This window comes from Pteropus medius, unplaced genomic scaffold (assembly GCF_902729225.1).
Source record: "Pteropus medius unplaced genomic scaffold, Ma_sr-lr_union100, whole genome shotgun sequence".
Classification (NCBI taxonomy): domain Eukaryota; kingdom Metazoa; phylum Chordata; class Mammalia; order Chiroptera; family Pteropodidae; genus Pteropus; species Pteropus medius.
In genome coordinates, this window is record NW_024352784.1 from 18942636 (window position 1) to 18957253 (window position 14618).

Consider the following 14618-nt stretch of genomic DNA (forward strand, 5'->3'; position numbering starts at 1 on the left):
TAGAAGCATTTTTTATTTTTATCTGTTGATAAAAATAGTATGATTGATGGAACTATTTATTTGGTTGCGATTCTAACTTAAGAGGGATATAAGAATCTAATCGCATGATCCCTCATCCTTTGTCATCCTTACCCTCATCTGTCTACTGTTTCAGACAAGTAAGTCCACACTTGAAAATGATTTAAAAACCCAGATGCTCAGGGAGTGGCTTCCTCATCTCCAAGACCAAGCTAGAGATGGTCCTGAAGACATTAGTCCTGCAGATAAAAGCAATTCTGATGATAATCATCAGCTGCTTTCAGAAGATAGTAGTACCAAACAAAATGGTAAGATAATTGGATTTTATTGTAATTATTCAGCTGATTATTTTTTGCTTTCACTTCCTGCAACTTGCTGGTTGAAAAGAAGTTTATAGTATATTAATAGATTTGTATCCTTCCTAACTTTGTCATTGACTTGATAGGTGAGCATCTGAACAAAGAACCGGATAGGAGAGCCTCAAAGCCACCTGTAGCAAAAGTGAAATGTGGATTGGACTTGAACCAACATGAACTTAGTGCTATTCAAGAGGTAGACTCACCAGCAAGTGGCAGACCTTCTATACTAGGTAAACAGATGGTTTGTGAAATATGGTTTTTAACAGTTTGCCAGTTTTCTACATCTTTGTAGAAATTAAGATGCTAATTTTCGTTGTTATTGTTGAAGAATTTGGCTTTGAGTACTTGTGAAAGGAAAAAAATGATTTACATAAACTATACAAAATTTGGACTTAGAAAAATGTGGCAATAGGTAACTAGGTTTTTCTTATCTATGGGGGAGACTCATTTACTGTAGACAAAAATTCTTTGACATCCCTTATTCTGACACTCTAGTTTCCATCTGCTTCCTTTCACGTCTGCCTTTTAAACCAGTTTCTTTAGGATAGAGCTCAGTTTTTTCTCTTTTCCCATCTTGCTTTCCTACTTCCGTACCTTTATTGTTCTTTTCTTATATCTTTTATAGGGTAAGTATTATGCTTAAAATCTGGCTTTAAGGACAGTTAGGTATATTTTTTCACTATACTTCTTGCTAGATCCAGTTATCTAGAAAGATTCCTCCCTGAGATTTCTGTTTGAATTTCATAATTATTTTTAGATTTCAGATTTACCAAATAACTTTCTTGATCAAATTCATTGAAGCAAATCCTTTTTAAAGACGAAATTAGCTTTGTCAGTACAAAGGTACATAGAAGTGTAATGTTAATATTAGCTATTTTGGTCTTCAGCCATAAAACATTATATCTTTGTTTCTGGCTGAAAGAATTAAAGAAGGTAGAAACTGAGAGTAATTTTTAAGAGTCAGTCCCCTTTCTGCTTTCTTATGTCTTATGGAACTTAAAACAGAGAAATGATTTTATTTATTACTAGGCTTTAGAAGCTTTTAGCATATTTTGTACTGTTTGTCAAACCACAGCTTCGGGAATTGATTGGTGCTTTTCCTAATTCAGAATGAACATTGGGAAATTCTCACCATTGATTCTTATAATTTAATGAATTATGTTTGAGGTTGCAAAATATCACCTGTAAAAGGAAAGCTGCGTACTATTCGTTGACCTCCACTTCATTACTTTTTAGCCTTCTTTTTCTAGTGAATAGTACCCCAACGTGTCTTGAGATTTCCTTTGTCTACCTGTCCAACACTCTATAAGTCACCAGTTCTTCTCAGTTCTACTTGGTCAACTCGGGAATCTGTCCAATTCTTTCCATTCCCACTACTACTCATTTAATTCAGGCTGCTATTTTTCATGAATGGCTCCTACATCTCCCAGTGTCTCCCTGGTTCCAGTCTAGCTTTGCTCTAATTCATTTTCCTATAATATACTAAGAGTAATCGCCCTTCATTTCTCCATGTTTAAAACTCTTCAGTGGTTTCCTTTTGATATGAGGAATAAGTCCAAATTAAGTCTAAGTCTCTAGTTTCACCTACCAGGCCCTTCATGATCTCACTCCTCCCTTCAGGGTTGGCTTAAGTGCCACTTGTCTGGTAAACATTTCCTGAATTGTCAGATATCTCTCTCATGTGCTCTTTAGGAGCTTTTCTTATAGCCTTTATCATACCTCTTTGGGTAATACTTTTAATCAAAATATTACAGGCAGATAGTTTTAAAAGGTAAATAGTGCTAAAGGTTATAGCATGAAACATTTCTTCCTGCTTTACCCACCTCCTTACCCCTTAATCCTACTCACCAGAAGCAGTCACTTTTCAAGTCTTTTAAGTGTTTCTTCTTGTTTTACCTCTATAGTTGGCAGTGGATTTTAGCAAAATCAAGCTAAATTATTATCATGCTGATGCGTAAATATTTTTCACTGCTGAGACAATTAGTATTCTACGATTGTATTTCCTATTTGTAAAACTTTTGTCTCCTCTTTTTCATTTGCTTAAAGCTTATGTTGAATGTCTGTCTTCCCACACTAATCTGTTAAATATCACTAATATAATTTGAGGTCACACCATTTTCTCTGTAGAACACTTTTTAGTTGAAAGTTGGACGACTTATGTCATATATTTTTAACAAGAGTAGTATTGTCCCCAAAAGGGATAAAAATTGGTTTGGGGAAGGAGAAAAAGTCTTAACTCTTTTTATGTACCAAAGCACAGATGTACATAGAAAGATATACAGGATAACTATACTGTATAAAATTTCATGGAGTTAGGAGTAAATTAAAAAGAAAAAAAAACTCTAAAAAAGGCTCCTTAGCTAGGTGATGATGATAAAAAGTAATGTTGAAAAATACTGATCTGTATTGATCTCCCAATTTTCTTTTTTATAGTACATTTCATTTTCTTTTGGTTTTACTTCCTGGGAGAATTTCCTTAACTTCTGACTTTTCTTAGGAACTTTCATTTTGACTGTCAAATTGTAGTTTACAAAAGCTTGTTCTTTTTCCTGATTTTTTTCCCTTTTTCATAGCATTCTGCTATTTTCATGGATGCAAGATATTACTTACTTTGAATTTTTATAGAGTTTTGTTTATTTGGGTTCCTGTAGTTTCTGTTTGTCTGAATTCCTTTGTTCCTTTTTTTTTTTTTAGATATTTTAGAGGCTTTCTCTAATAGCTTGCATATTGGAGTGGGACACTAAAAGGCTAATTGGGGATTCTGTAGGCAGGGGCCTTGTGTATTGCTGGATTTCATTGGGGACCCTCAACTTAATATCTGTGGTTCTTTTCCTTAAAGCAGTTTACAATTTAGTTTCTTCAAAGATCCTCCAAGCTTGATACACGTCTGGCTGCTGCTGTCATGCAGCCAGACCTGGGGGATCTGGGTTGAGAATGCAGACTTTCTTTTAATAGGCCTGATATTTTTTAATGGCATTCTGTCTCTTCCTTCCACCCTTGCACCTTTCGGTGCCTGATCCCCCTGAATTCAGAGCGTATCAGACTCCAGCGTTTCTCTGGAGAATAAACCTTTAGTCGACTCTGGGGATGATGTTGAGGGACAGGGATGTCCCTGGCTGGGAGGGATCTGTTCCAAATACATAGTTTTAAACATTCTCCCTGACATACACCTTCCTTTTGCAATAACTGGTGCCTTTAATAACCAAGTTTTTTAGGGTTCTGCACAGTAAATTAGCTTCTACTTTTGAGAATATTCTACTCCTTTGTTTGCTTGTTATTTCGGTACCAAAGTTCAACATTCAGAGAAGTGCATAAATCATCAGTGTTTACTTCAGAGATTATCACTGTAATAACCACCTCCACATACATAATCACTGCCTTGGTCAAGAAGTGGAATGTTGGAGAACTCCATAAACCCGTCCCTTTCCCTTCCCCGGTTACTGTTTGCTCAGTTCTCCCCAGGCTAAACCCCTATCTTGATTTCTTATTACCACTGATTAGCCATGGCTATTTTCAAACTTTATGTTATGAATGCATATTATGTCTTATAATGGTGAGTAAATTCTCCAGGCATTTTTCCTATTATTAGTCAATACTGAAGCATTATCTGGTATTAAGATGTAGGTATATCATCTTAGTAAAATTGAAGTAAAATAATTTAAAAGCCTGTGTGAAAGAAAAGTAGTTATCATTTTCTTGCTACATATATCAAGTCTTTCAGAGTTTAGATTTTTGCCCCGTAATCTAAATTGCCATTTTAGTTTTGGTTAGCACTTGAAACTTAAGTGGAAATCTAATGAGTCCATTTCTTCCCCTACCAGGTAAATCAGATTTTTATCAAGACAGAGACCCCCTGCGGGTCTCTGTTAGTCGAGAACAAAATTTCCTTGAGACCTCACTGGACCACGATCCATTTGGTCGTCCTCCCCCAACTGACCAGGAGAAGGTCTGTGGTGATGATTCTGATGAAGCAGGTGAGAGATAAAGAAATTGAAAGTGGAATTGCTGTGCGCAAGGGTATGTGGACAGAAGATATTTACTATAGTGTTATATGTGATGAAAACGGGTGAATCACTTTAGTGACCGTCGGGAATGGAAGCATTATGGTGCGCCCATACTGTGCAGTTCTGCGTGGTGTCGAATGAGTAGGTGGAGTCTGCATTCTTGCACTGAAAATTGTCTGGACGATAATCACCAAAGTATTGGTACAAGTTTACTTTTGTTGGAGACAGGGTTTTACTTTCTATTTTATATGTTCACATATTGTAGATTTTTTTTTTATAAGAAGCATGTATTTCTGTACAGAAAAAGTTGAATGAAGTAAGTGAAGTTTATTTAAAGAATAATTTCACTTTTCTGTTGTTTCACTAAGTAAATGCTGGTAGGAAGTATATGAAAATATGAGGTTTTTATAGTTGTCAACCTTTACAAATTTTGTATTTAAGCCTATTCATAACAATTCACATTTAAATACTATTAAATATTATATTTAAAAAGTTCTATGTATGGCTTTCTAAATGAGCTATTTTATGTTTACTTTTAAACATTTGGAAAAAAAGAGTTACAAGGACAAAACTTTAAATCTCTTAATTCTGCCACCCAAAGACAAGCAATTTTAATTTTCTTGCTTTTGAATTTATGTAAGTATACAACAAGCTATTTTACATGTATTATGTTTACCTACAGAGCATAGTTCTTGTACCGCTTTATTAATTCTAAAGCACCTTTTACCTTTTCTAACCAGATTTCTTTTTATTTTAGCTGTCACATGTACTTGAATGATTATCTTAGTTTTATCTATATAGTTCAATAGAACGAAAGGTGAGAGAGACCTATTTTCTTTTTGAGGATTTATAGAGAAATCGACTTTCACATTTTTTTTTAAATTGGAGATTGAAATAACTGCAACAGATATAATTTCCAGTGAATTACAGTTTTTGACATTTTAAAGTAAAACTGCTATATCATTCTTTTAGATTTAGCCATCAGATACTTGTATTTCCTTTTTATTCTAGCTGTTGATGTCCTCTAGCCAGACTACCAGGAACACACCTGTAGTTGAGCAAAGCTGGGTGATTTTGACTTGTTGTGGTGAGGTAGAATGCCATGGCAGGGGACCGTAAGATGTTTCAATAAGTGGGTATTAGAAGTTACTGTAATATTCGGGCTTGTATTAGGTGATTTGGGGGAAGATTCAAGGAAATGGGGCTTTGCTTAGTATTGGATGTTATCAGGGAACAGGGTAATTCTATTTTGGAATACCTAAAAAATTCTTATTTAGGAGGTAGAAATAATGGAGTGAAGCCAATTAAAGCGGTAATAATGAAGCAACAGTCACTTCTGTTAGTCAGGATAAGGAGATTCTTGGTCATTTTTGTGGTCTGGACAATAGTCATGATTTTTTCTATGTTCAGAAATGAGTACGAGTAGTCTGTTTTTTTTCTTGATCCATCATCATGGTCACAGAGTGGACTTTTCTGATATTGGTGTTCTGTGAAATCGTTAATGTTTAACAGGAGAACACCAAGGCCCGGCTGATTGTGCCAGATCAGCTCCTGGCTCGGGGGCTGCTTTCCTCCTCTCATAATCAGCCTCAGATTTATATTGTTTTTATCATAGAAGGGAGGGTCTTAGTTTCGTTACTTCTCCATTCCCTCCCTAGCACTTTGTTCGGGTCCTCATCAGCTCACCTTTATATCTTAATAGCTGTTAGATGGCGTCAATAACTTCAAGCTCTGCACCCTTGCTTTTGTAGGAAAGCAGAAAATGTTGCCTTCCTCTTAGCATGGAAAGATTGCTTTATTTAAGACATTGCTTTCATAATGTTACTTTGTTTTTATGAAGCTCCTAATGGGTCTCTACTGTCACTGAACCATTTCCAAACCAATGACAGTTATTTCTCTTCCAATTACTTTCAAGGACCTATTCATTGAATTCTTTAGTATCTTAAATAACTCTGACTCTGCTCTTTTCTCCAATTTTTGTTTTTCACTTTCTACCACTACTCAAATGCTATCCTGTTCATTCATCTCTCCTCTGAGGTTATCTTGGTATATTATAGAGAGTAGTATATAATTGTGAGTGTGAATTAAAAAAAACAGATTAATTTCCGATGTCCCAACTAGCTTTTGAAATGAGATACTTAAGAAAAAATAACTCACTATAAAATTTTACCATCTTATCTTCTTTACTTAAAATTCTAGTGTGTTATAGAAGCCACCAAATAACAGTTAAATGGTTCTTTCACTTATGTCATAGTAATATATTTTTAAATGAACTAGACCCAGGAGAGAATAAAAATTGTATTTAAAAATAAATTGTGTTTTAAAATTAATTGTATTTTACTATATTTGGTATTAGCCTTATTCCTACTTTAATGTCTATAATATAGATATTTTATAAGTAAATATGTACATACACACACAGATACAGATATACATGTGTGTGTGTCTGTGTCCTGGGTTACCCTTTAGAAAACATTTCCTACACAAACATTTAAGAAACATACTTTTAATGTGCATGATCTCTTAATAACATGGCGATAATGAGACAGAAATTTTTAGTTTATATTTGGTGGAGCAGTTTTAATTTTTAGAGCCATAGCTAATCATATGCCTTGGCTGGCATTTTCGTAAATGTTGGCTGCTGGACATAAGAGAAAAATTAACTCAGTATACCTGAATTATTAATAGTGAGACAAAATATAATTTTATATGTATTTTAGTATCTCAAATATAATTATAAATGATAGTTCATAATAAAAGCAATGCATGCTCATTGTGATTTTAGAAAGCATTAAAAGTTAAAAAGAAAATTCCTCTGTGTCCTACCATTCATAAGCAACCACTGGTTGTCCTTTTTATATGTTTTTCTCAACTTTGAGATCATACTGTATTTATGATTGAATATTCCTGTTTATTCACTTAAAACGATGACAAACTATTTCACATCACATTGGCTCTTTTCAAAAGAGTTTTATTCATAAAAATAACAATGACACCTACAGTTTTCCAAGAAAAAAAAGTATATTGTGCTGACTGGTAAATGTTTGAATAATAAAATGAATGATTTTTTTCTGTTCATTTTTTTCTTTTTGGTCTAATATAAGGAAACTCTAAAAGCAAAATATGAAAGAAAATTGTAGGAAAGCAGGAAATGATGCTTTCTGGTGCCAAGATTTTGATTTGTCATAATGCATACCTTTTTTCCTTCCATTTCAGTCAAGGTTAAGGAGGCTGTGATTGAGAATCATGCAGTATTAAGTTATGCCGTGGAGGAAGAAGAACATACATATCTGAGTCCAGCTGTGAAGCCAGATAGTAAGGTTAGTAATGTCTTAATGTGCACTGCATTGTTAGAGTTATTTGGCTTTATATTCTCTTTTGTTTTGTTCATAGAAATGAACATTTGTTAAATGTTAGTGTTCTCTGAGATCTACTTCTAAGTGGATCAATGATGAAAATAGCCAAATCTGAGCATCAGAAGACCTTCCAGTCTACCTGATGCATGATCTCTATAGTTCTGAGAAGCAAAAGTATAAACAATAGTGTGTGTGTGTGTGTGTGTGTGTGTGTGTAAAAGTAACAGTGGGTAAGTGAGGATTTGCTGATGAATGAATGAGATTTGGGGTTGGGGAGTTATGTGTGCATGAAAGGCTAATCAGTTCTGAGCAATGATGAAAAGGTGTTACTACTGACCTTATAAATATGAAGGTTTCTACACTTGATCTGAGCTCAGAATTCGTAACTGCTGATATTGGTGATTTGGGTTTTTCTCTAGATATTATTTCCTACATTATAGTCTATTGTTCTCTTTAATTTTTAGGCTGACACACAAGAGATTTATCATGAGCCATTGTCTTCAGTAACTGTTTCTACTGGGAGCTTAAGTTATGAAAACATAGATTTGAGCTTTACAGATCCAGGTAATAATGTCAAAACATTTGTGAATAAATTGAGAGACAGCATCCGTTCAGTTGCAATACAATGGTGAGAGCAAACATTGCTTTTGACATTGTGCTGAGAGGGACTGTTTCTTTGAATCTCAAAAGTAAAGTTTGGACAGTATGATATTCTAAACATTGGAAGTCACAGGCCTGCAGACCCTTGAAGATGGTCTGTAGATCACCAACACTTTGAAAAGCATCTGCTAATGTCACATTTTCCCATTCAGTGGGAAGCTATTTGAGCAAATTTCTTGGTTACAGTGACCCCTTATAAATGTATATCGTTGTGCCTCTCTGCCAAAATTTACCTCTAAGGAAGTACCCAGCCACTAAAATTTTCATTAAACTCAATTTTCAGAATCATTTTCAGAGTATGTGGACCATAGGGAACAAGAATCTACCACCAGCAAAGAAGAAGAAACAAATATTTTAAGTTCTATAGTTCCTCCTTCACAAGTTATTTACCAAAGGCAGGCCTCTTGGGACATTCATAAACCTATGTTGGCTGCAGTGGAAAAATGTACATCTGGTCAAGCGCACGTTCAGCAGATGATAGACAAGTACATAAATGAAGCAAATTTGATGACTCAAAAAGACTTGCGGGGTAAAATTATTTTGAACAAATACTTTCATATAAACTGTTTTTAACTTTAAACCTTTCATTCTTTTTAGTTTTAAGTAGTGATTGTTTGAGCTCCACGTTTTTATGGCCTGCCACAGCACAGTTATGCTATGGAAAACAGAGCGTTTAGTGAGAGAGAAGATTTGGAACGAGTTAGACAGAAGGACATGTAGAAGAGTGTAGCAGATCTTCCATTACAGTTGCAAAGTTAGATAACAGCCTGAGGCAGTATGTATTGCCAATATTGAGAACAAGAGCTCAGAAATCACTCAGACCTGGATTTGACTCCTACTTTAACCGTTTTACTAGCTGTGATATTGCGTGGCCCATAGTAACACTCAATACAGTAAAAGCTCAGTACTAAGTAAAAGCTGCGTATGGTGAGCTTTTTTTTTTTAATCATTGACCTGAAGTGAGCTAAGTGAGAATAACAAAGCTTATAACAAAGCAGTGATTATAATGGCCTCTCAGTCCTAATTAATTTCATAAGACTTTGGGCCTTGTAGAAATGGAGACATATTTGTCAAAGGTTTTGGTCACTGAGAATATCCCTATTTTTTGTATGTTGAAAATAATGGTACAACTTAATCTGAAAACATCTGCTGATAATGAAAAAAAATGGAAGCAATTTTGTTGAATTTTAGAGTTACTTAAAAGTAAGCTTTTATGAATATTTCTTAGTACTACTTTTCTTGGCTTTATTTTAAAAATAAATTTATATTTTTTTCTCAAAATGCCAACAGTTGATCTTGACTTTCCAGAATTGGAACACATTTTTCCAAACTTGCATCATCAGCTGTTTAAACCCTTAGAACCACATCCAGATTTTGATTTGTCATCATTATCCTCTGGGATTTCTCAAGAGAGCAGAGACTTTTACCAGGTATACTAAAGTATATGCTTCATTGCAATGAATTTTCAAGAACAGTTTGTTAAATTTTCTTCTGTTAGAAGAGAACAAATGGTTGTTAACCTTGGCTGCCAATTGGAATCATGTGGTAAGCTTTTAAAAATCCCAATACTCAGGCTGCACCCCAGACCAATTAAAACAGAATCCCTAAGAGTGTTCAGATTTCGGGATTTGTTTTTAAAGCTCCCCAAGTGATTCTAATTTAGAACCAAGATTGAAAATAGCTGCATTAGTATTTTGTCCTATTAGCCTTATCCATCTAGTGAGTATGACCCATACAAGCCTTGAGAATATTTTTAGTTTGTTTTTAGTATTTTTGTTTGTTTTTTACTTTAATGGAATTCAGCCTTGAACTGTTCAGGTAAATATAATTAAAGTCTCTTTCTATACAGTAGAGGAGCTAAGATTCAAACCTAGGTCTTTCTACTTGTACATCCTGACACCCCAGGCTGCTGCACATAGTTTTGCTTTTCAGAAAATGACATCATGTTCTACACTCAATCTGGTTAATTCTGTAGTCTCTTTCATATTGATTGAAATGGAAGAATTGGGTTTGAATAAGCAAATTAGTGTGATAGTGAAGTGGCAATTAAGGAGTACTATCAAAGAACATAAGGATTATTGTCTCAACTTGTAATAAATAACCAGTATTTCAGCGTTTCCCTGTTCTTTTCTTCAGAGCTCAGACTCCTCATGTGAAAGCCACCATGCAACTATGTCATCCAAAAGTACAGTTTCTTTTACAGCACTGAGGACCAGCCTGCATTCTCCTCTTAACATAGGCCTGAATCAGCAACCTGACCCTAACTTGGCTCACACTGCAGCTCACAGTTTTCCCACAGAAAATATTATTGAGGGTATGTATGATTAAGTTGGAAAAAAATACTTTTTTCTTGGTTGCTTGGAAATTGTGCCTAGCAGCTCTCGGTTTGTCTCTATTCCTGTCCACTTCCCGGTCCCCAGTGTTACAAGTTCTATTTCTTTGTGTATTTGTTTAAATAGTAATATATGCTGAGTTTGTATTTTCAGTCATGAACTCGATAAAATTTAAAAAAAGTCCTGTCTCTTGCTCACTTTCCATAACTCCACCCTTACAGTTAAGTTTAAATATCCTTCTGAAACTTTGTACAAATTTTATACATACACACACGCACACACATACACTATACATGAGATACACATTCATGTTTTAACCTAACTCCTGTTATAACAAAATCAATATTTGCTTCTCTTACGGGGGAAGATGTCCTCATAGCCATATTTTTTAAATTAAATATTAGAAAATACATTGCGTGAATAGTGGAGTTATTTGAAAAATCACTGACCATCCTTTAGCTTTCTCTTCGTGTTTACAAACATGAGCTTCCTCTCCTAAAATTGTAGGAAGTAACCTTTGCAGTTTACTCAGACTGTCAGGGACTATATCTCTATTTAAGTTTTATAACATATGATGATTAACTGATTTCTTAAACTTCTTAATGCAGGATCTGAACAATCTTTTAAACAACTTCTGCCAGAATTTTCTTCCCAGGAGGGGAGCCAGCATGCTGATCTACCAAGTATTTTTAGCATTGAAGCAAGAGATTCTTCCCAAGGCATGGACAATCAGAACTACTCCTCTGAACAGACTGAAATACTACAAAATAAGAAAAAAAGTGTTCATTTCCAGCTTTCTGTAGGAAATTTTCCAGATTCAGTTTTCAGTTTATCTGATGAGGCTAATGTATTTCATCAGTTAAATCTACAGCATAGCCCTCCGCGTAGTTCTACCTCTAGTGCATGCTCAATGAAAGACCAACTAGAAGACAGGAAAGAAAGACTGGCCTTTGGAGAACTATCAGAAAGAGGGGTTGATCCAGTGCTACAAAGTCAAGGACTCATTAATGATAATGAAACCTGTGGGGTTTTAAATACAAATCCATCTGTAGAGGAAACTGACTCACAGCTATGTGTAAGAACAGTAGAGATGGGAATTCAGACACCATATTCATTAACTCTTCAGAATGAAAAATATTTTGAGAACTCAACTAAAGCAGAAACTCCAAAAATCACACAAAACCTCTCTCAGCTATCACAGTCTGAGCCGTTTTTAAGTTCTGGTTCATTTTCACTACAGAGCTCTATTCCAGTCTGGGTAAGTAAAATCTGTGTTGTATAAATAACATTTAAATTCCCTGAGGTACGGTGGCTAGCATATGCTTCAGCCCTGTGTTGAACTTCATTGCACTGCGTTGACTTAAATGTTCTAGGTTTCAACTCGTCACCTGAATATAGTATTGTCCTTCCACAGATAAGAGATTGTAAGAGACTGAAGATGTTTTAAGAGATTGAAAATAAGGGCTACATCTAGACCACGAATATGATTTGGTTGCTTTTGCATTTTGTTTTTTTCAACTTACTTTGTAGTCTTTCAAAAAAATCTTGTTCAATGTTTGAAAGATGGCATCTCCCTTATTCTGGCAGCAGTTGCCTACATTTGGCTACAATCCAATAGCTGCTGCTCCTTTTAGATGGGATGTACCCTCTGATTCTGCACAGCCCAGTTAACCTGTACTTATCTGTCCAGCCTTGTGAGCACTTGAGTTTGTAATCCTTGCAGATATTTTCAGAGAAATGTTATTTTACCCATCCCCAGTGTTTCTGAAAGTAGAGGTGTACTATCTTGGTCTGTTGTTGTTCTATAATTGCACAGTATTTCATTTTGAATGTTTAAGGCTATTTAGCTTCCTTTTTAATTTTACTACACAGGAGACAGAGTCTGGCCATGGCATAATGGAAGAACCAGAGCTTACATTAGTAAGCACCAGTGATGTCAGTATTGCTGAAGTGGATTTTGCAAACTTAACCCTTGGAGACAGGAAAGAGAATGAGGCAGAAAGTTTTCAGGTAATACACCTCATTTAAGCAGGAACCCATAGCTGAGGATTGGGAAATAGAAAAGGATATTGTTCTTTTCACTTCTCTCCACATGGCATTTTTTCCTTCCATAATTGTTTGCAAACTAATTTCCTTCCTCATATTAGTTTGCAGTTTACTGCTCAAGTACAAACTACTAAGTGAACAGGAGTCTTAATTTGCTCACAGCCAAAACTGAGAGCTGACAGCAAGTCTCTCAAACCCCCAATAATATTGACTTAAGTTGGAACTCTTGCCTTCCATTCTCCAATGAAAGATACTTTGTTCCAAAGCTGAGGCAGCACAGGTGCTCTAGAACAGTGGTCCCCAACCTTTCTGGCACCAGGAACCGGTGCTCCTATGAGAATCTAATGCCTGATATGAAGTGGAGCCGAAGTGGTGATGCTAGTGCTGGGAAGCAGCCGCAAACACAAATGAAGTTTGCTGGTTTGCCTGCCGCTCACCTCCTACTGTGTGACCCACTTACTAACAGGCGATGAACCAGTACTGTGCTCTAGAAAATGAATAAGGAAATCCAAACCAGAGGTAGAATGTTGTTGTTTTGGAAGTTTTTTCACTTTTCAGTCCTGATGTAAAAATAAGGATGTATTTCAAGTCATACTGACTGCATGTTCCTGTACTGCTTTTCCACTACAAGCAAACCATTTGATTCTTGCCTGGCTCATAATTCCAGTTCTTATAAGGCAGTCATGAATAGAATTCTATTAATGTAATCTTAATTTAGTCTCCAGGTTAATGAAGAATTTGTTGTATGCAAGTCTTTAATTTTTGTGGCCTAAAGCCAAATTAGAATGGACTTCACCTCTGATAATTATGATTACTGACAAGGGTATTGAGGCAACGGACAAGTAGTGAGGATATAGTAGAGGTGATAGGATGGCAGGTAGACTTAGTAATCTTCTCTAGTATTGCTGGTAACATACAGTCTTTTAAGAAATAAAACCATTTATTAAATACTTCCCCTTCCCAGAAAATTCAGACCTAAAGCTATTGAGACAGATATGAGGGGAACACAAAGCAGTGAACAAGTGAGAACTGGAGCCAAGTTAACTGGACATAGCATCTTTTTGTCTACCCAAGGGAACCAGGGTTTAGGTAAAACCTGGTTAAGTTTAGAGCCTTTGCTATACAATGAGGTGGAAAGTGGTAAATTCATCTATGACTTTTTTGTAATTAGGTGAGTGAATTTCTGCCTCTTGTATCAGAAACAGAAACCTCAGATTATCCAGAGCATTCTGTGGAGAAGCCAGCTACAGCATCAGCAGGTATGCCCTGAGCATCTGAAATGGTTAGTAAATTCAGGGGCTCACGGGAGTTCCCTACTCAAGTTCACAGCCTCCACTTTTCTAGGTGGGATAGGTGGGAAGTAGGAATCTCATAATCTTGCATACTGCTGACGTAAAAAATTTCAGTGAGAAGAAAGTAGCTTCAAATTTCTTTTAACAGGAACCATTCCCAAGTTTACACCTATGCCAGGAAGCTTACAAGAAGCATTTGTAAAGAAAAAAAAATCATTTATAGAGAGATCCTCTCAGAGACAGAAGGAAATAAAGAATAAAATTCGTGTCTCAGAAAATTCTCCAAGCAAAATAGTTAAGGGGAAACCTACAGGTATGTTCTGAAAAACATTTGTATCATTTTCCAAAAATAGAATCTCTCAAATCACATCTGTCCATCTGCTCAGGTTCATCTGTGAGTTGCCTAAAAGGTGTGACTAGAGTGTTACTTCCCCAAGACAGAAAGACTGCACAAGCCCTCATGCACCAAAGAGCTCTAAGGTATGTATATATGAATAATAAAATATAATTCACATTTCTGAAATATTTGCCTTTAATTCCATATAAATTT

The 14618-nt window shown here is 35.5% G+C and overlaps 1 protein-coding gene and 2 non-coding genes across 9 annotated transcripts in view; all 3 read left to right on the forward strand.

The window, feature by feature from the left end:
- CEP295 (centrosomal protein 295) overlaps positions 1–14618 on the forward strand; it is a 50305-nt gene that overhangs the window by 35398 nt on the left and 289 nt on the right. For 3 of the 7 annotated variants that reach the window (XM_039847669.1, XM_039847670.1, XM_039847674.1), the window contains 13 exons: positions 155–326; positions 464–607; positions 4199–4351; positions 7598–7701; positions 8202–8301; positions 8681–8926; positions 9688–9827; positions 10534–10711; positions 11339–11988; positions 12603–12740; positions 13948–14035; positions 14217–14381; positions 14455–14548. In XM_039847669.1, coding sequence (XP_039703603.1) covers positions 155–326; positions 464–607; positions 4199–4351; positions 7598–7701; positions 8202–8301; positions 8681–8926; positions 9688–9827; positions 10534–10711; positions 11339–11988; positions 12603–12740; positions 13948–14035; positions 14217–14381; positions 14455–14548 — 2372 coding nt within the window. Of the gene's footprint in view, positions 1–154; positions 327–463; positions 608–4198; positions 4352–7597; positions 7702–8201; positions 8302–8680; positions 8927–9687; positions 9828–10533; positions 10712–11338; positions 11989–12602; positions 12741–13947; positions 14036–14216; positions 14382–14454; positions 14549–14618 lie in introns of those variants that run through there. The other 4 variants (XM_039847671.1, XM_039847672.1, XR_005649643.1 and 1 more) reach the window with 3 other exon arrangements.
- Positions 7825–7904, forward strand: LOC120590702 (small nucleolar RNA U2-19). The gene has a single exon (XR_005649756.1). It is a non-coding gene; the product is annotated as a small nucleolar RNA U2-19 (small nucleolar RNA).
- LOC120590700 (small nucleolar RNA U2-30) lies at positions 8045–8113 on the forward strand. Its single transcript, XR_005649755.1, has one exon. It is a non-coding gene; the product is annotated as a small nucleolar RNA U2-30 (small nucleolar RNA).